Source organism: Pseudochaenichthys georgianus, chromosome 17 (assembly GCF_902827115.2).
Source record: "Pseudochaenichthys georgianus chromosome 17, fPseGeo1.2, whole genome shotgun sequence".
NCBI classification, from domain to species: Eukaryota; Metazoa; Chordata; class Actinopteri; order Perciformes; family Channichthyidae; genus Pseudochaenichthys; species Pseudochaenichthys georgianus.
The window spans coordinates 24,081,086-24,103,801 of NC_047519.1; the positions used below are offsets into that span (position 1 = coordinate 24,081,086).

Below are 22,716 nucleotides of genomic sequence, written 5' to 3' on the forward strand. Positions count from 1 at the left end.
TACATAAATCAACGTTGGTCAAAGAAGGCCAAACACTTCCTCCCCAGCTTTATCTAACTCTCTCTAGAGTATCCACAGACTTTACTTTGGACCGTTTTCATCATGTGTTCTTCCTCAGCAGGAAGTGGTTTCAATAAATCTATTGCCAGACGTTTGGATCTTTAGATTATGCTGAGTAATTAAAAAAAACCACTTTGAATATTGTGTGCAACACATATACCATTCAATTCACCTCTTATCTCTTAACATGGTGGCAAAGGCCAATATCTCAGAACAGAACACCTTAAAAACTTTATTCCATTATACTTGTGACAAGTGGGTAAATATCTTCTATCTAGGTGATTTGGAAAAATAACAATTTAATCCACAAATTGCATTTTACTTTAAAAACTCTCTTTCTGAGGTACATGTGACTCAGTGTCAATATAAAATGTCCAGAAGTGTCATGCATAATGCATTTATCTTGACCAATAGCATCAAATGTTGACACGTGTTGGGATTTTCCCCAACACACTTTGGGTCCCTTCCCAGACTCTGAAAATACTCTAATGTGAACAAGTCTTTCAATCTCCAAACTTCAGTCAACTTTTATGACATTAATGTCCTACAAAAGTGATGTCTTCATGATTCACTCTGCACACAGAGACAAGAAAACAACACGTCGAGCAAAGACACGGAGTAAGTGCAGGAAAAACAGATCTGACAGCAAAAAATAAAAAAGCCAATAAAAGTCACTGCAAAATTGCAAGAGCATCTTCATAAAGTAATACGCTAGATGTTATCCTTGTGGGCAAATGTTCTTCCAACAAAACTGGTTGGTTAACTGATGATTATCTGTGCATATGTTTTATTTCACAGATCACTTCTCTTCTCTCTGGGGTTAAGATTAGTTTGGGATGCATAATTAAAAGAAATTCCTCTGTAGAGATGTCAGAAAATTCCACACGGCTACAAACCCAGAGAGCGACAGACAGCCTGACACATGATCTGTGGCTCGACATCTGATCTCCAGATCTGCAAAGCAAACATGCACATTGTGTGTACGCATGTGTGCACACGCATGCATGCATCCACTCAAAGGGGTGTGAGCAGGCATTGATTAGTTTGTGTGACAGAGGATTAACAATGGTCACACAGGTATGCCGGCACACATGTGTGCACATACACCAGCAAACACATGTATGTGCTGGAAGGCGGGCTCAGCCATGGCGGCGTTGTATTGAGGGTACTCAGGGGTCTTTGAGTAAATATACAAACCTCTACCCAAACACACCCGGCTGCCAGATCTCATCATGTGGTTGAAGAGAGAGGTCAGAGTGTGAGACCGCTAAAAAGGTTAACACAGCCAAGACAAAGAGCACGGACAAAGTGAACCTTAACTGTGGTTTTCAGCATTTTCAGCTGACAAATGCAGTTTTTCACCTTCCATCTAGTCCCTCTGGTCGTCTGCAAACAGTGACTTCACTAGGTTGCAACATTACACAAAATACTAGCTTGAAGTGAGCAAGATACCTACAAAATATGGTATCATCAAATGTACACATTGAGAATTAAAAGGGAACAATGATGTTTTTCAGTATGTGAGCTGAATCCACATGTAGAGTAAACACGGTGAGAAGACAACTCGGCGGTGGGGCCACAAAAACAACACTTTGTTTATTTAGCAGTTCATCTTTTCAACCTGGGACCCATGCACATTTCTGGAATGTATTCACGTCAGGAAACCAGTCTAACTAACCATCATCCTAACTGTTTCTACACAAACATATGTATTCTGAAATGTACTTGTGAATGATAACATGTGCATGTCACTGCCAATCAAACTTAATAAATAGAAACCAAATATGTTCCTAAAGATCTTTTTGTTTTGTTTTCTAAGATCTTTGGATTGTAGGCGGAGCTGTCCCACCACACACACACACCACACAATTTAAATGTTTACAGCTGTGAGCAGCTTTTCCTGCATTGCGTAAACAACACACACACACACACACACACACACACACACACACACACACACACACACACACACACACACACACACACACACACACACACACACACACACACACACACACACACACACACACACACACACACACACACACACACACACACACACACACACACACACACACACACACACACACACACACACACACACACACACACACACACACACACCAAACTTTGTTGCAGACCAGGTAGAAAAACGTTGCATCCTTTTCCAATAATGACTTCAAACTTTAACCCAGGATTTCCAAAGAGAAATTCAGTTGGAGATCCAACCCAAAATAACCATGATGACATCCTCATCATTTTTTAATTCCCCTTTGAAGGTCAAAATTCGTAAAGAGTGACCAATTTCTTCTTAAAGAATATCTTATGTGTACTTCAAAGACAATCAACAAAGTTGTACTTTCAAAGACTTGGGGATGAAAACACAACTTTATGAGTTAATGAATATAAACATGAAACAAGGTACAGATAAAAGCACAATAGTAACGGTCAACTCTTAAGGAATAATCCTAAATAGCATCTCACTGACAGAATAACAAGCACATCTAATGGACAGTGGAGATGGAAAGTAATGAGACATCATAATCTCAGACTCTCACACACACACACTCACAGCAACATCACGTAATCAGGCCACAAGAGACAGTCTAAATGACTCCTGCAAGGCCGCAGACACAATAGGAAACAGAGGACAGGATCTTATACACACGCACACACTCCGACACACACAGCACCCCACATACATCCCTGTCTTCATCTTCTTCCTGCGTGACTAAGGAACTTCAAACCTGTAATTTAAGAAATGCTTTGCCGAAGGAATGCAATAAATCTTGTGACAGCAAAGCGAGAGGGAAAGAAGAGAAGAAAAAAGGAAGAAAAGTGTCAGGCGTGAGTCAGTTTCCTCCTCTGCTGTGTTTGTGTGAGGGCGGGGTGTCGGTGTTAACTGATACAGGATCAAGCTGGGTGGTCCGGGGCCTACACATACACCATTTTTGTGTACAAATAAACGTAACCCCCACGCCATTGTGGTCACCGCTCCCAGGGCTTTTCCTCCATCTCTGGTCGTCACAGCTGCACAGTGTGCACGCTCACACCCATGCAGTCTCCTCCCTCCCCAACAGGGTCAATTGAGTCCTGCCATTAAAGGAGACAGTAACAGTCTGATAATGACTAGTGTGGCAAAACAATTATAAAGATCTTCCTGGTACTGACAGTCAAGCTGTCTCTGTCAAACAGATGACATCATGGATTTCTTCCAGAGTGTGAGTTTCTCAAAGAAATGAAGTCCCATTAAGGGGCTTTCCCGAAGAATATTAAGGAAATAACACAAAACAACAATAAAAACCAACATGCTGAGTCATGGTTTTAATCACTTGTCTTTATTTGGACACAATGTACAAAAGAGCCGATTAGAAGAGAGTGTAGAATTGTGAAGCTGCAATCCAGGCTTCTGATTGGTCAGTCAGCCGATGAATTGGTTGTCCTCTGTGTTTCGCTGCACTCTGATTGGTTAATGAGGTGATGCCACTCTATCTCCGTGGGAGCTAGATCTCCATCAGCTGGTCCGTTCCAACAATCACCTCGTTAGTCCTCTCAGCTGAAGAAGAGAGAAATGTATACATTATATAGTGAAAATATTATATATAAGTGTTCATGTTGATCGAAGGGTTTAGAAATCTGTATGACTCATACTTATGAATCAATATTAAAAAAAATACATTAAGATAAATAAAGAACTTGTGGTCAACAACTAATAATGGTAAAAAGCATGGAGTGGAAAAAAGTATCCTGTCACTTTTATCTTGAAAGGTCAACTCTTGAATGTTGGAGTTTTCAAAGTAAATCAACACGGTTTCAAGAGAGACCTTTGATTGCAATTGTATTAAAATAACCGGATGACTAACTTTTAGCGATTTTTAAGGCACTAAAGTGTTTACTCAAATGAGACACCCTTTAGGTCATTTGATACCATACTTAATCGAATGGTAAATAATGGTTGCCCTGACCGTTACCCCTGAACCTCACAAAGAGAAATAGATGATGCATGAAACTGCGTCTGCCAGCATTTCTCCCTCAACCCAGAGCTAGTTCAGCATGAGGAGAGCAGACGCTGCTCCTCGCTCCATCCCTCCATCTCCGAGCATCGCTCCATGTCCAAAGCAAACGGTGGCAGGGAGAAATGTTCCATCCACACAGACAGGTTTTAGTGTGAAGGAATCTGCAGCTCAGAGCGAGTTTATGCTCTGCTGCGTGGAGGGGAGGACAAATGGAGCATGGGACAGCAGGAGAGGGGAGGAGAGGGAAGGAGAAGGAGCGACTGGAGAGAAAGGGAGGAAGGGTTACACATGTTCTGTCTGTTGATTCATCAGTTACCTATACAGTGTTTAAATGCATAAGGATGATACAGGTGTAACTGATTTTGTTGTTTAAGTCTCCAGCTTTATGTATTCTGGCTCTTTGACCATATTATTGTGATCGAGCAACTACGTTTATTGTTCTGTCTGGCTCCATCCACAAAATATAGGACTGTATCAAGACACCGGATTAAAATTGTCCTTTTCTTTCATCTTTACTGGAGGATTTTTTGTGTTGATGATGTTTTATGTTGTGTAGCTCTAACTCCCACCCAAATAGAATAGAATTCCTTTATTGTCATCGCACCAGGTACAACGAAATTTAAAAAAGCAATCCTCGCAGTGCATTTCCACATAAAACGAATAAATATATATCTAAACATATGCTCACACATCCATACCAACATGCATACATGCCCGCACATAATTTAAATACAGTTTACAATATAAAAAACACAGGGATGATACTTGGCATCTCTGACGTCGATCAGTTAATAAGTTAATAAAACTATTAAAAAAGTAGTGCAGTTGCAAGTTGTAACTGTTCAGTTCAGCGTTTGACGGTGTTCAGTTCTCGTATGGCTGTGGGGTAGAAACTGTTTTCAGTCGGTTTGTCCTTGATTGAATTAACGTCAGTGTTTCCCCTATATACAAATAGTGGCGGCGCAGCGCCGCTGCTGAAATATGCGCGGCGCTGCTACGGGGCGCCAGCCAGGTACCCAGAAAAAAAAAAAAGTGTTTTACTTTTACTTTTAAAATAATAATAAGTGGCGACCCTTTTTCATTTTTGATTGTTTGTTATGTGGATTTGTAGTATTGTGTTAATGTATGTTCAATAAAGGTGTATTTTTGCAAAATGTTGAGACATTGCCACTGTATGTACTGGCAGGGCCGATGTTTGGCATAGGTGGTCGCCTAGGGCGCCAGATCTGGGGGGCGTTGCGCTGGTAGCTCTGGGAGGGGAAAAAACATTTTGGACCGTTGGCGCTCATCCTAATTTTCGACCTTGATGTAACAACATTCATAATTAACTCAATGTAACACCCTTTTCACCCCGGTTACACTTTTCATTTGCCCTGTACGATGGGCGCTGTAAGTGATGAAAGTGGGGGATGTTGGCTCATCAGGCGCCCGCAGCTCACAGCCAAAGTGCGAGCGAGACAGCGAGGGAGGGAGAGAGAGAGAGAGAGAGAGAGAGAGGGCGCACCGGTACTGGCGCTGTTGTTATTAGAATCTGGTGCTAGCTGCGCTAATGGATATAAGAAGTAGATGTTTCTACAACCAGGGTGGAGGAGAGCTCTCCTGTCAGACTGAGAGGCTCACTGAGTGTTTAGATAGTTAATTTTAGTCTAAGTTATCTCAGTGGGTCTCAAACAAATATGTGTTTACAAATTATGTAAACACATATTTCCAAGGCACTCCATTATAATCATTAGGATAAATAAAAACAGGTTTGAAATCATTCCAATGTATACTATAGGACAGTAAACCAAAAATATCGTTTAAAGTTGGAGAGATACAAAAATATGCATAAATAAATGTTAACTAGGTAAAATAAGATATGAATGAACAACAGAAATAAAATAAGTTTATTGGTTATGTTCACACACTTATTTGATTATTAAAATGTAAACGGATCTTTTTTCATATGGGTGTTTTAGAGTTGTACCCCCTAGATCAGGTCTCTAGTAATTGTGTGCTCAAAGTGCACCAGATTGAAGCATTTTACTTTCAAATGTTCAAAAAAATCTTCCCGGGGGGGGGGGGGCATACCCCCGGACCCCTAGAGGATATGACGTTCACCCCCCAATTCAAACATGTTCATACAATAATGTGTACATTTGAAGCCATTTTGACGGATATTACCTATGTCAATAAGTTTCTGTTTTGTAGTGTATTTGTCTTTTGTAGAGATTTTTCATGTATTCTTTATACCTAAAATCTTGCCTAGAGCAGCAAATTGGCTAGAACCGGCCCTGGTACTAGGCCTCAAGAGCCTTTCTTGTGCTGGCAGACACATAGAAACAAATTGGCGGGGCGCACTTCGCACGTGCACATACTAAAATATTACAGGCGCTCCACGCTCAAATTATGCTGGGCCCACGTGCCTTAGCACCGCTGCTATGACTCCATCCTAGGGGAAACACTGCTAACGTAGAAATGTTTTTTAGCTAACTAACTACAGTTGATGGTCAAGAGACATTGGGAAGAAGTGGAGAGACTGTACATCTCTTATATACAACTATAATGTATGCCCACTGTTTTAACGCATGCATGTGTGTATCACTAAACCACCCAGAGAAGAGGTATGTATCTTTTAAATATCAACACCTGACAGACCTGAATTTTAGTGTGTGTGTGTGTGTGTGTGTGTGTGTGTGTGTGTGTGTGTGTGTGTGGCTAACTAGCAGGGTGGTCTTAGCTGCTAACAGCTTCAGCAGTTGAGAGGGTGTGTAATGTCTTTCGCAGCCTATGGTCAGCCGTCTAGATTAGTAGCGAGAGACAATCCTATGCTTTCTTACAATACCATGTAAAGTCAACAGCAGGGCAGGTTTAGTCATTACAGAAATATATCATATAGATTCATCTGATCTGACCTGATCTATGTTGCTGAACAGATAGGTGATTCTACCGCAAAGAGGCCTGATTGGGAGAAGTTCACAGTGATCGACATATTTTTAAAAACAGCAATGTCAACTTATTATAATTGTATCAAAATAAAAAATGTAATTATTATTTGCAGACAAGAACAATTGAATGTACTCTACAGAAACATTAAATTGACCATATAGGGCCTACGATCCAAGATTATCATAAAGCGTGAAACGTTTTGTATGTTTTTTTTTACTTCTTTCTTCCTCCGCTCAAGGTGACATTTATTTTGATATCCTCCATATGCATTGGTATGCGCCAAAACCACATTTCTACAATTATGAACAACTCAGCGATTCATGAACCTTTATGGTAGATCCTCTCTTCGGGCGTGGAATTAAGGTTGCTCTTCTATTGCTCTTTCTGAGGTGCCTTTTTTCTTTCCTGTATCCAATTTGAGAATAAAAGACTGCTGTATGCTTTAGTGTAAAGCCCTCCGGAAAAAACTTGTGGGTTTGGGCTTTTTTAAATAAACTTGACTTCACTTATACACTATATACAGCACATCCCTTTTAAAATGTATATTTAAGGCACAACATACAGTAGCTTTTTATAAAATATAATCAAAATAGAGAAAACAAACAATGTGTCTGCATGGTCAGAGACAGAGACTTCCTGTCTACAAGACACACAGAGGATGGAACGTCGCAATTGTGTAACTGAACTTTGGCTGTACAGTGTAAGAAAAACAATTATACAAGCAGGGGTCCAAGTTTCAATTGTTCAATAACATAAAGTAAGCATCTTGTGGCTGGCCAGCGGGAAAACATTTGCCAAAAAAAGCTAAAAGGAGATCCGTTTTGATGCAGCGATCGCTCACTGAACACTGCAAAAGGTCTCAAACATTTCTGAGGTGAGTTTAGCTCAAATTCACACTGTTGCTACTTAGAGTACCCTGTTGTTCACTCAATTAGGCTGCTCAGTCTGGTAGCTGAGCTCACTCTCTTTCTCTATACGTGTGTGTGTGTGTGTTGGATGTGGCTGGAGGCTGTTGAATTCTGGGTGGTCCTGTTCTGGCCCTGCTCTCTAACCTCTCCATCAATGTGACACACACACACACACACACACACACACACACACACACACACACACACACACACACACACACACACACACACACACACACACACACACACACACACACACACACACACACACACACACACACACACACACACACACACACACACACACACACACACACACACACACACACACACACACACACACACACACACACACACACACACACACACACACACACACACACACACACACACACACACACACACACACACACACACACACACACACACACACACACACACACACACACACACACACACACACACACACACACACACAGCTTTGGGGACAAGAGGATTAAGGCGAATAAAAAAAATCTCTGACAAATCTCTCTATCACACAGACCTCAGCATTAAGAAACGTTCCTGGTTGGCTTGAACACTTGGCACTTCCAGACAGATCCCACACACATACATTAACACCTTATCTGATTCAGCCGAGGAGAAGTGCCGGGGGCTTTAACATACAGTTAAATACGCTTTGTGTGTTCGGTTGTTGTGCTGAATGGTGTTGTAATGCGAGGTGTTTCTGTTTCTTTGCTTATTCTGTCCTTTTTTCAGTCTCCACTTGATTTAATTTGACAATGCAAAACTGTTAACAGCTGTTTGTTTATCTGTATTTGAATGCCTAGAATGCACTTTCAGCTGCCCTGGAGACAACAGTTGAGCAAAGCATCATGTACTTACCTTTTCTGTTAGACAAATGTAAAGGAAGGTAACTATTTTGGGGGCATTGTTGTGTGTGTACGATAATAGAACTCACCCTCTGGTTCGATCCGTTGTCCGTTCCCCACCAGACAGTGTTTGAGGTCTGCTCCTCGGCCGATGACAGCATTACTGCAGATCACACTGCCCTGGATATTACACCTGGAAAACACAAATTACATTCATTTCATTCATCACTTCACTTTCTAGTATGTTCTAAAGGGAATATAAATAAAAACGTTATTTCTGTTACAACATGTTCAACAACCTTTTCCTCCTGCGTTTCATGAATATTTTAGCTTAGTAGAACTTCAACAGAAACTGAAGGAAAAATCTCTCATTAATGGAGCTGCTCATAACTCAACATGGCCACATCCTGTGGGGTGGGATCACAAGACATTGCTTCATTTATAGGCATGCCATTTGAAAGGTAAGGAAACGCTGTTCTTCTGCAGTCTAATAGAAGAGACATGCAATACTCCTTCATACAGTTTTGATGTTCAGTGTTTGTTTGTATTTTATAGTGTGAAAATAAACAGATTCATTCACTGTCACTCAACAGTTTTTCTAAGCCTTGCTTATTACTCAAGATGAGCCTGAACTTTGAGAGCCAGTGGCTCATTTCTGAAAGTTCACAAACTTTTGAGTAGTTTAAGATGAATATTTAGCAGGGATATGTTTGCTAGCTTTAAAAACATGATTTTCCGACTCTGCTGTTTGCTCTTTGAGCCCGCTGGATATTCAAAGATGTTTATGGTTCACACACTGTTTTCTTCTGCGTGCTTATGCACACAGGTACACAAACAAATGGGCCAGTACACAAAGTGAAGAATATCTATACTGGGAGCTTCCCAGCACTGCCACAGCTTTCTACTGTTGACTGGAGGTCACAGTGACAGTAGGAAAAAACAGCCAGTTTCCCCACCTGCTCTGAATACTCAAACATCTCCAATCTACTGAGCTAAATGACAATGATTAGCATGTATATTAAAGAACAAATCTAGCCGAAGGTGTGTGTGCACGTGTGTGTGTTAGGACATTGTTGGCCCTGTGCTGCGGTCCCACCTGAGGTGGCAGTGCCAGCCCACGGTGCCTGCTCACATTCAGCCAAACCATCACCATAAAATTATTGTAGGGGAGACACAGAAAGTCCTGTGTGTCCTGTGTCAGCTAACCGTGGAGGATGTGTGTGTGTGTGTGTGTGTGTGTGTGTGTGTGTGTGTGTGTGTGTGTGTGTGTGTGGGTTAGAGAATGTGTGCTTCAGTAGCTTGGGGAGCCCGGTGGAGAACACATGTTGGTCTTGCCCAGGCAGTGACGCACACACACTTGGCCCTCTGCGCCTCACACACAGACAGGTTTGTATTGGCCCATTCTATTCAGGTGGTTAGGCCTGGAGGGAGAGGCAGAAAAGAGTGTGTGGATACGTGTGTGTGTGAGTGACTACCTAGGAGGTGGTGGTGGTAGTTGGTGATGGGAGATTACACGATTCAGAGTTTTGTAACATTAGAGAGAGATGGAGAGACCACCAAAGAAGCCTCTGAGCAGAAACACCACTAATTACTAACACCAGGGCTCCTCCTTGCCATGACCCTCCCACACACACACACACACACACACACACACACACACACACACACACACACACACACACACACACACACACACACACACACACACACACACACACACACACACACACACACACACACACACACACACACACACACACACACACACACACACACACACACACACACACACACACACACACACACACACACACACACACACACACACACACACACACACACACACACACACACACACACACACACACACACCACACACACACACACACACACACACACACACACACACACACACACACACACACACACACACACACCCTGTGCCAACCCCCCTGTAAAGTTGACCCTTACTATCCCCCTTCCCAAACACGCAGCGCTTTGTCAACAAGTTCTGGTCAGCTCCAAACAAAGAGAGCAGAAATGCGAGGGGTTTCTGCGACATGGCCGGGGTCTGCTAATCCCCTCACACTGGCTCTTTCTTTCTTTCTTTCTTTCTCCTTCCTTCTTATGTCCTCCAAAAAAAGAAAAAGGAAAGAAAGAATTGCAATTTCTTTCTTGCGTGCTAGCTTGCTTTCCCCTCGCTTCTTTCTTCCCTTCTCCCATCTCTCTCGTTCTTTCATGCCTTTGTGCGTGCACCTACATGGACATGATGAGGGTCCCCATGCTGGCTGGCTGGGGTCCCTGAAAGGCTTAAGAAGAAATGGAGGGAGACAGAAAGAGAGAGAAGAGATGGCGTTGAGGCCTTGATGGAGAGAAAAGAGAGGGAGGAGTAAGAAATTGAGATAAAAGAAAAGGAGCCCGTGAGTGAGTGCATTAAAATCCCGACTGGAGGCCAAGATGAGTCTCTTTCCTCCGGGGGTTTCTGGCTCAGACCCTGAGCAGATCAATCTACATGCTAATTCTACAGTGGATACTGTGCTTTCTGTGCAAATCCTCTTTTGGAGCAACAAAACAGTCAATTTGGACCGCTTTAAGTACTTGCTACATTCAACAATCGTGATGTGCGATATGCGGGTGATCATGACGCATCACTATTCAGACTGGGCCTTTTTGTCCTTCCTATGCGAAATCACTATTTGGCAACTTATGTGCCATGTCTTGCCCAGGCTTCCTCACCACATTTGCAGTTGAAAATCCTTCCTGGTTCATCAGGTAGATTTTTTGTTTAAATGAAGATGCAATAGTTGCTAGTGTTGATTTTCAAAAAGGAAACCAGCACATTACTGGAACTTTTAGCAAATCATTTGGTAGCTTGTTTTCTGTAAAGCAACATTAACAAATAGCCGAACAATTCAAACTTTAACATTTATACTAAAACAAATCTAATGCCATATTTTTATGAAATCTGCTTCAACTTTATTTCCAATTTTAAAAACCCAAAGCTTTGTAGAATACCAAATATGTCGAGTGCAAAAAGGTGTACAAGAATATTATCATTTGATTCAATGAGGCTGCCATAAAGAAAACGTTTGGTTTTAAATATTTTGTTCTAAATATTATGTAGCCAACCTAAAAGCAAATGAAAATAGAAAAAAGCAGGAAAACTAACCTGCATGTAAACGTAATAAATGACTTAACGGATTGAAATCGAAACATTCTCTGGTGTTTGATTAGATCGAATTGATGAAATGGATATATTTATCAGTCCAATGCTTTTACTTCCTAAAACGAATTATCAAAAAACCCGGATATTGGATGTTTGGAAATCACCTGTCAAACCCCCATGGTGCTCAGCGAATGTCATAACCAGTGGGAACATTGGTATAGGCGAGTAAATTAGCGGCTAAATAAAATATATTGATGTTCTGTGTTTCAGTTCAACAGCTTCGTGTTTGTTTGGAACTGGTCTCTGGCTGGTTGCACACAAATACAAGCATTGTTAGCTCAGCGCTGCCTGTTTGACCCCATAGAGCACGGAAAACAAAACCTGTTACACCTCCGGTCAACGGACACACACATCCACCAGCATCTGCCCGACACACACCCACGTTTGCACATAGAAGCACGTAGAAGTTCAATGGAGAGCTATGCAGGGAGTAAAGAATGAGGCCTACCACTGCTTTTATATGTGAACACCAAACAGTGTTAACAAAGAGGGAAAAGTGTATTGGTGTTTAGGATAGTTATTTTTCCTGGAAACACTATCACTTATCTCATTTTAAAATCTTTGTTTACTAAATTCCTGCTTTGTCACACACTGCATGCATGTGCTAACTGAACACCTTACAAAAGATCAAAAGTGAAGATCAAAACTTGTATTCATAAACATGCCTCGAAGGTGAACGTTTTTTTCAGGCTAAATTAATGTGTTCGCACTTCAAAGGACATGTTATCAACGAGTGTGTGCATGTGTGTGTTCTCACCCCTCCTCGATGGTAACCCCGTGCATGATGATAGAGTTGGTGACTTTGACCCTTTCTTTTACAGTGGTGGAGTTTCCGATGGTCGACCTCTTTATGGAAGTCTTGTCTGCTACCTGGCACATTGCTCCGATGATGCTGTCTGATCCCATCTGAGGGCAGAGAGGACAAAAACAGTTTAAAAAAAAAACATTACTCAGACATAATTACATACACAGGCCTCTCTAAAGGTGATCAAGTGTGAATTAGAGTATGAGATCAATAAAAGCAAGTGAGATCTAATACAGGCCAATTAGGAAAACTGCTTACTAAGTGAGAAATGTGTGTATTGTAATGTATCGACTGTGATACTTCTGCTGCATTACACTAACCTGACATCTCTCAGAAATGACAGCAGTGGAGTGGACGGCTGGCTCCTCAAACAGCTTGGGGGCCTTGTAAAAAAAGAAAAAAAAGAAAGGGAAGCATGGGATTAAAATAAAGAAAGGTAAATAAATAACCTCTATGATCAATCTGTAGGAACTGGGCCAAATACACAGCATTCAAATAAGCATACAATTCATTATAAGTGGCAAAAGCAAAGCGACATTAGGTGAAATAAGAAAAACAGTGACATCTACAACAATGAAAGGAATAAGACTGCTAGAAGAGGACACTTTATTTTGTTATGATCAACTCATCTGCAGATTCATTTCTTTATTAATGTACAGTATTTGTGGAAAAATGGCATTCACTGCAACCAGAGAATGTTTGGTATATTTGCCTATTTGAAAAGATACTCTGAATTTCCCTCCAACAAACTCAATTTCATATGAACTTAGTATCGACATGGACATTCAAAAAGAAATAAACAAAATCCCTTTGTAGGAGCAAGCTCACGTCAGACTCACCAATCGGTTTGTATCTATGTAAGCAGCTAAAGTGTTGACGCGGTAGCAAAGTCCCTCGTCCATAATGTGAACGTAGCAGCGGAGCTTTCCTCCGTGGTAAGCCGCGCTCATGTCGCCGCGGTGGTCGTTCCAACAGGAGCGCTCCTGAGCCAGCTGGAGAAGGGGCTCGTCTCGGGAAGAGATGAGGAGCTCTGGGTATTAAAAAAAAAGAAAAGTCATGAGTGTAAATGATAACACAAACACATTGTTTGGGGGATTCAATTCAATTCAAGGCTTTATTGTCATGTGCACAGTAGCTACAGTGTAGATATGGCAATGAAAAACAGCGCAACATGAATATATATATGACAAAAAATGAATAAAACAGATCAAATAGTGCAAGAGAATGCATGTCTTTGGATTAGCCAGAGTTGTCCTTTTTGTCACCAAGTTAAATACATAGCTGATAGCTTACATGAAATAGCTTAAGACCAGTGAATACGTCCCAGAGCTCTTCTAAATAGGTTTTACAGTGCATTTCTGATGTGTAACTCACCCTGGTTTGTAGAGCCGTCTTTCGTTTTTAGATTCTGATCATCTGCGTCATCTTTGATATTTGGACAGTTGATGGTTTTGGAAAACTGCTTCCGCACCAAATAAGGTACCAGCTCTCCACGGATTGAAGAGATGGACCTACGATCCAAGAAGAGGAGAGGTTAAATACGATTTCAATATGATGTCAAACATCCAACAAAACAGAACTATTTCACATAAGCCAACACATAGGACAAGGATCCTGGTTTATTGTGCTGTCATTAGATAAGGGTGCACTTCCCAGTCATCAATTTGTGAATAAAGTGCAACCGAGTAAAATACGAGAAGATGAGTTTGTGAGGAAGCTCCTTCCTGTATCCTTAGGTAAAAAAATAGGGAAAGACAGCTGTGATAGTTAACACATTTTCTGTAACCTTGCAATTATGTGACTCTGCAATCTCCGTGCAGTCACATAATTGCAAGATACAGCGAATGCGATCGGTAATCACTTCCTCTTGCTTTGTTGCCATTTGTGCTCAGCATCTGAGGAGAAGGCCAAGGTTGTGCCAGAAACTGAAACTACTTAAAGAAAGAAATATGTTTAACTTCTGTTCGCACACAACATGTCAAATCCACAGGACACTAATGACTTTAGGAGGGTAATTTAACTACGTCAGACTTGGTAAAAAATGCATCTAGTAATGAGGTCTGAGCATTTAGCCTGGGGTCAATATAAGTAGGTGCATATCTCGATTATCTTTACAGCAGTGACTGTGAAATCTTAACGACTTTTAGTTTAATTGCAAACAGGAAGTCAACTACTGCATACATATATTACTATAATTGAGTTGATTGTTAGTAAAAGCAAAAAATAAACTCATTTAAAAGGCTGTAATGGAAATAAATACAATGAATATATAATGCAGTTATTGTTACTGAACTAAAATCTTGTAAAAAACAGGAAATGAAAATTAGCACTTCAGCTTCTTATGATGACTTCAAGTCTCTCCCTTTGTAAACTATGAGGTCATCTTCCCGTCTTCATTTCTTTTTCCTCCTCTTTGCAATGGGCTGTGCTCAGTGTTCCCCCCCCACCCCTCCTTTCACTTGCCCTCTCTTACTTTCTTTTAAAAGGGAGATTAGAATTTCCATCTGAATGACAGGAGAAAAACAACAGTTACTCTGTCCATTTCTCTCCTTGAGCAAGAGACGGAGAAAGAGCATGGAGGAGAGAGAGAGGAGCTGTTAAAAGAAAGTCCAAGAAAAGAGTTGAAGAAAGAAATGAGTCATCTAACAAGAGAGATGATATATGGCGGCAGCACGAGTGATGTAATGACGTAACACTTACATCTACATCTCTTTGGTAAATTACAATATTGAAGTTCATCTTGAAGCCTGAACCATGAGTGTTCAGCAGAGGTGAAATGATGAGTGTGGAGCGATTTGTATTTGTTGGCTTGGATTTTGATTTATTTATCTGTCAACCTAAACTGGACAACTTAAACTAGCCTTTTAACATATTTCTTAGACACAACTAAGCAATGCCAGATTTCCACAAATCAACCTTTAGCCAAGTACTCGCTTTTTAATGGGACCATTTCCAAAAAATGTTCAGCATCATCACCACCACCCTGTTTTAAGAAGCTTGGCGCCATGCTGTTACTTAGCTCACATCCTTGTCTGTTATGAATCTTTATCTAGACCCCTGTCATCATCAAGCATGCTTTATATCAGGCTTTTAATGCTGCCTCAGATCTCCTCCTCAAGTGTGCCAAAAAAACGTTATATTATTAATGCTAACTGGAAAAGATAAGTAAGAAATCCTCAGGCAAAACATGCTTTTAACATTTGAGTATTTCATGTGGGTTTGGCACAAGGTTTTGCGATACAAGCAATGTATAAATACACAGTGCAGTATTTTAGCAATATCATTTGAAGTCTTATTAATCGGCATGGAGTGAAGTGGCTCCATTAATGTTCCTTAAACACTCATGCTGCCTTTAAAACACTACATTATCACTTTTACTTTGGAGATTACACAGCAGTTTAAAGCATTTTTATCATATAGATCCTTTGATTCTTCGAACCAGTGAACCCATGCCTGTATGGCCCGGGCAGCCACAGAGGGCTTTCTGTGACACTGCTTCACTTCAGAGGCTAAAGGCCTAACAGCCTGTCTCTGTGGCACATAGTAAAACAAATTAACACCTCTCTAGAATACCCTGCTAACAGGTCCTTTCAAAGCCTTCCACACCATGTTACCACGTTTAACACTTGCTACAGATTAAGCAGCGAATGTGAATCTCTGTTGGACCGCGTGGGTTAATCGAGACACATTGAGTAACATTGCGGATATAAACTGGTCACAAAAAAAAAGAACACTTTGATAGGCAATTGTGTAATTGTAAGTTCAGTTGTATAATCACTCACTTGTTGTCAGCAAGAAAGTCCAACACTTCTTTCTTCAGGCAGTAGAGGTGAGCGTCCACGAGGCCAGTTTTAATGTGCATCCTGGGATGTCTGCAGGTAAGACAGACACAAAGAAAAACACAGTCAAGACAGGAAAATAAAAACAAATGTCACTTTTTCTTTAATCTTCATGATACGTTGCTTTGCGAAAACTCAAAGCACTCAAAAAAACATTTTAAAACACTAAATCTGTACAAATTAAAACAGATTATTATTAGAGTTCAAATGCACTGCAAACATGTATAGTACCAACTTCATGACAAACAGTGAACCGCTGCTGGTACTACTTTGAGGACAATTTGCTTTATTTCTTTTATCACCTGCTGTTTTTATGTTTTGACTTTGCTTCTCATTTACCGAAAGCCATTTTATTTACCCCTGCTTTGCACATAAAACAGGAATATTTTATAAAAAGCAGACACAGCCACGGGCTCACATAAAAGTCGAAGAATAGTGACATCTGTCTATTGTCCTCTGTCAGCTACCGTAGATGTGGCCCAGCAGAGCTGCTGCCATGAGACAGGTTTATGTTGGGGGGCCACATGCACACAGACACACCGTCACCCACCATGCATTCAGTCATTCACACACACTCACACAGTTTGAACATGTGACATTTACGAAGCGAGAGCCAAAGAAAACCATTTCATCGACCAGGTTTCAATAAACAAATCCACACTCACCCCTTCATCCCCTCTGACCTATCCTCCTCTTCCCTTTCAATTATTACATAATAAAAACGGCAGGGAGCATTGTGCCTAAAAGGATCATACAAGTGCTTCGAAGTGTTTTAGTCCATTTACCCCATATCATACACCTTCCATTACTGCCAACCATTTGTAAAGCATGCTGCTGTGATTTAGATTCTCTAAATTGTAAAAGCAGATTAATATGAACAGTCTGGGTCTCATTACCACACAACCAAATCGTAACTTGGACCAGACAGGATGTTGACTGTTTAGTGGTGTTCATATCTGAGCACAATCATTTATCATTTAAAAGTTTAAGAGCATTTGTGTGCTAGCCAAAACAGTCTATTTGATCCATCAAGTTTTGAATAGAAGCATCTGCATTTATGTTTTCCCACTCAAATAAAAAGCTTTACTTACATGTTTTGCCTGTTTGTATACTTATTGTTAAGTTCCTGAAACACTCAAGTTTTCTCTAATGTTCCTCTAGTTGTTGGTTGGTTTTGTTCTGCTTTTAACCAGAGTCACCAGCACTGGTTTAACAAAGTTACATTGTGTATTTAAAGGATGTTCTACCTAAACAAGCAAATGATATTCAAGAAAGAAATTATTGTACTTTACGTAAACTTCAATTGAAGAAGTTGATAATGCAATATTGGCAATATGAATGAATAAATGTCAAACAAAATCTCTGCAGGAATTCAAGGTAGGATATCAAAAATGGCTTGATATTTTATAAAAAGCGAATGATGCCAAAAACGTTATATTTCCATTCTTCTACCTCTTCTCTGCTAATTTCCTTCCTCTATCTTTCATCAAAAAGGACAATTCTTCTTTCTACTCTCTCCTGCAGTATAACCAGAGTGACTCAGGAGGATTGCCTGGTCACACATATTTTACAACCAGATGCTGAAAGTCATAAATCAAACGGTGTGTGTCCGTCTGTGTTAAGCTATTTTATTAAAAAGCATAAAAGCACATGTGCCTGCACGCACAGACACGCTCTGTGGGTGTTTGTCAAATGTATTTATTCATAAAACATTTTCCAGGTGTATGCCTGTGTCTGTGTATAGTGGGCTTAAAGTGGAATTTATGGGAACACCCAGCATGTGACATGTGACTGTTCGGCACCTGCGGGTGGGCAGGAGAGAGAACCAGGGGGAGAAAGAGCGAGCAAGAGTAGGAACAGGTGCCCTTATGAGTGAGGGGCCGATTGGTCAAGAACAGGTATAAATGACGTAAAGGATTCTTTCATTTTGACTTCAGCAGAAGCCCTCGTTATTTCATGCTAGGCAGACGCCACTGCGGAAAGATGGCATAGCAACCAAAACTATTAATGGGACATTGTGACGCAGAAAAAAATGGAAACCGACAGCAAACAGACATTTCATTTGACACTATGACACACCCTGTTTTGGGGGGGCGCCAAAGATCGCAGGGGGGGGCACCAATGCCTCAGATGATTTGAGGCCAAACATCATATTTGGGGGGGCTCAACTTCCAACAGGAGTCATTTGGGGGGGCTCTTGGGGAAAAAAGGTTGGGAACCACTGCCTTAGAGGGTGGGGTGATTAGACATTATACTCATTAAAATACCTAACTATGATAGATTTACCAACAAAAGACAACATTTCTTCACAATACTATTACCTCCACATTACAACCATCCCCTAGCTGAGCATGGAACACATCATTCAGGGTCAGGAAAACACAAACACTGCCCCTACTTGCACCGACATAAACGTGGTGCTTTAATGTTTTATTCATTCTTATACTAGGAAAACCTACGCCCTTTTATTTTACAGAAATATAACCGAAGAACATATGAGTCAACTAGTAAAACCAAAAACACATTTTTTCATTGAAAAGAGGTTAAAAAGAAAGGGATCACCAATTTCAAATGCAATGTGTCGCTTCTAGGATGGCTGATGGATGTTTTTCATAACACCAAATTCTGTACCCTCCTTATCAACAATCCTAAACTACCTTTATTTAGAATTTAGTGCCTCTGCAGGCGAGATGACTCAACCCTTGGATTAATGACGGACTACTAAAGTACCACCACAGTCCTCAGTGGGAGAGAGGAGTCACATCTCTCTCGCTCTCAAACCCCCGCACACTCACGCACACACACACACACACACACACACACACACACACACACACACACACACACACACACACACACACACACACACACACACACACACACACACACACACACACACACACACACACACACACACACACACACACACACACACACACACACACACACACACACACACACACACACACACACACACACACACACACACACACACACACACACACACACACACACACACACACACACACACACACACACACACACTTCAGGGTTTCCCACACATAGACTATACTTGGGCGGGCCGCCCAGGTATATTAACGGCCGCCCAAGTATATTTCGCGACCCATTTAGTTTTTTTTTTAATTATTATTATTTTATTTTTTTTATAATTATTTTTTTATTCGTCCGTGACCACGACGCCATCTGTGATCGATTAACTTGTGGACAATGATCCCTCGCTCCCTTGCACTGATCTCGCCTCCTTCTGGCCTGTTAAGTGGTCTGCCTCACACAGGGTGACTGGCTGTCCACATGATGTGGCCTACCGACATGGCCACTGTCATACAGATCATAAATCAAAGCCCTTGATTGGTCTCTGTGTGTCATTCAAGCTCGGGATAAGCTCAGCTCAGGTGAGGTAAAGGACTCTCTGAGTGTTTAGATAGTTAACTTAGTCTAAGTTATCAGTGGGTCTCAAACGGTGTGGTCACCATTTATGTAAACACATATTTCCATTTGAGAGGGTAGTGATTGGTCTAATGGATAGTGAGGTGGGCTGAACATCGGAAGGCTGTGAGTTCAAATCCCGCGAGGAACACCACCACTAGTGTGCCCTTGAGTAAGGCACTTAGCCCTTAGTTACTCCAGGGAGAATGTCCCTGTAATCGGTCATTATAAGTCGCTTTGGATAAAAGTGTCAGCTAAATGAAATGTAATGTGATTAGTAAAATATGCATGAATAAATAAATAAAAAGTTAACTGGGTGAAAAAAGGTAAGATACACTTTTAAAACTTGTTGAGAGAAAACTAGTCTTTAGGAGGAGAGGAGGGAGACAGGAGAGGCTGATTCAGGAGCACAGACACACTCGCAACTATAAATGAACCAAAAATAAATTAATAAACAAGTTTCAGTGTTTTGTTCATATTGGAAATGGGATGTTATTGGTTATGGCCATGATTTTATGATTATTGAAATGTATACAGTTCTGTTTAATATAGGTGTTTCCATAGATTTAGTCTCTTTATTTTCCCCTCAAAATGCACCAGATTGATGCATTTAACTCCAAAATAAAAAATAAAATCTTACCGGGGGGGCATGCCCCTGGACCCCCATAGAGGATTTGAGGTCGACCCCCACTAAAAATCACATGGATAGGTTCCTAAATACATTTATTTTTTTAAATAGTAACCCATTTCCATATGTTCATGTGGTAGTAGATTTAAACTATAGGGCTATCATTATGGGCCCTGCCTGTACCTGTTCGCTCTGCCATCGCGTGAAGGGTCTGCTAACAAATGACCAACAGAAAGGTTAATGTTGTTGCACGTCACCTCACCCCCCCCCGCTACCACCCCCCCAAGTATATTTCAGATATGTGGGAAACAGATCTGTGGGAAACACTGGCAGTTAATGGACCAGCACCAGAGGTGTTCCCATACACACAGGCGTTGGAGCTGTTCTTCATGAAATCCCAGAAGGATGAAGTGCTCTGACAAACAGTGCCATCTTTGCGCAAAATGATTATACAGGAATGAAAAGTCAATAAATAAACATGTTGTTAAAACTTTTTTTTCCTTCTTTTTTTCGGGCACCCCCCCCCCCCCCCCCGCTGTCACCACCCGCCCAAGTATATTTCAGATCTGTGGGAAACACTGGTGTTATTTAGTTACAACTAAAAGCCCACAGCGGACGATGACTCAGACGCAGCAGAATGACTGTTAATACCCTCATTAGTCAGGTTTCCACTACAGAGCCAATTGGGCTCAAGAGCTTAAGACTTATTCAAGGAACTATCGCTTCCAGAATACAATGTGTGTGATTTTCTAATACCATGCTAGTCTGAGAGAGGATTCTTTAATTGAGCTGACTCACATATTTGAACCTGTGTTATAAACTGCACACAGACCTGCTGGTGGATTAAGGTTAGTGTTAACGACTGACCAGCACATTGAGTACATTAGATTATAGACACATCCTATTAAGTCTTTAAAATTCAGAATGTGAATTTTTTTTCAAAATCAGGTCATAAAATGGCATTTATTTCAAACTAATATTTAGCAAATAGATGCAATCGAATGGGTATGATATGGAACTAAGAATATCAGCAATTCCTCATATTGGAATAGCTGTAACTAGCATGTGCATCCTTTTTTGTTTGACGGATGACAAATGAATCAATCATCAAAAAACAGTTACCATCATTTCCTGCCAACCGACAAATGTATTTATCGAGTAATCTTTTTTTTAACGAAATATCCAAAAAGTCAATTAAAACCAGACTGACACGTGTGCCAACATTTGATTCAAAGCCTGCCCAAATGATCCAGAGGTTCTACTATTACGAACCAGCAAGTTAAGACATATTGAAAAACAATAAAGCAGATGCTTACACACAGTCTATAATGTACTAACTCATGGCTTTAACCCTTGGCTATATGGACATTACAAGCGTATATATTTATGGGACTTGGAACATTTAGGTGCAGTACATAGGGTTGTGCTACATTATAAAATATACAATTTTGGCTATAAAACTGTTGGAAATGTATTTTGTTTGTAAAATATGTTATTGCGCTGTCCTTTTGTTGAACTTCAATGGAAGTTATTAAATGTTTGGAAGGTATAACATGTGGTATTTGTGTTGATTGGGTGGGTTTTATCCGCTGCGTCTTGTGCCATCATTGCTAACAGATGCAAGTAAACTCCTGGTCCAATATCTTAAAAAGGTCAGAGAAGTTAAGATATGCTACTCAAAAATGTGAAGCAAGCTTTTCTAGCTTGACTGCTTGGATGTTTTAATAATGATGGAAAAAGAGTGGATGAGTTTTATTCTAACTTATTACACTGCACTAACAATGGCTTTTATTGAATATTGCTCTTGATGCTAACAATTTTAAATGTTGAATTTGCCTATCAACATACAGTCAACTATTCTTCCAGGCCACGAGCCCCTGACAGGTGAGTCTGTAATGTACGAGGGGAAGCTCTGCTGGAGTCCTTTCACCCGGGAAAGAGATTTCCAGGTCAGTCATCTCACATGTGCAGAACGTTTGCAGCTAAC

The 22,716-nt window shown here is 40.8% G+C and overlaps 1 protein-coding gene across 2 annotated transcripts in view; it reads right to left on the reverse strand.

Moving 5' to 3' along the window:
- Nucleotides 1-3,376: 3,376 nt before the first annotated feature.
- Nucleotides 3,377-22,716, reverse strand: part of eif2b3 (eukaryotic translation initiation factor 2B, subunit 3 gamma) — a 37,117-nt gene continuing 17,777 nt past the window's right edge. For both annotated transcript variants that reach the window (XM_034104441.2, XM_071206217.1), the window contains exons 6-12: nt 16,598-16,687; nt 14,190-14,326; nt 13,655-13,845; nt 13,136-13,198; nt 12,768-12,916; nt 8,874-8,977; nt 3,377-3,616 (exon numbers count right to left, since the gene is read on the reverse strand). In XM_034104441.2, coding sequence (XP_033960332.1) covers nt 3,564-3,616; nt 8,874-8,977; nt 12,768-12,916; nt 13,136-13,198; nt 13,655-13,845; nt 14,190-14,326; nt 16,598-16,687 — 787 coding nt within the window. In that variant the 3' untranslated portion in view covers nt 3,377-3,563. The remainder of the gene's footprint in view (nt 3,617-8,873; nt 8,978-12,767; nt 12,917-13,135; nt 13,199-13,654; nt 13,846-14,189; nt 14,327-16,597; nt 16,688-22,716) is intronic.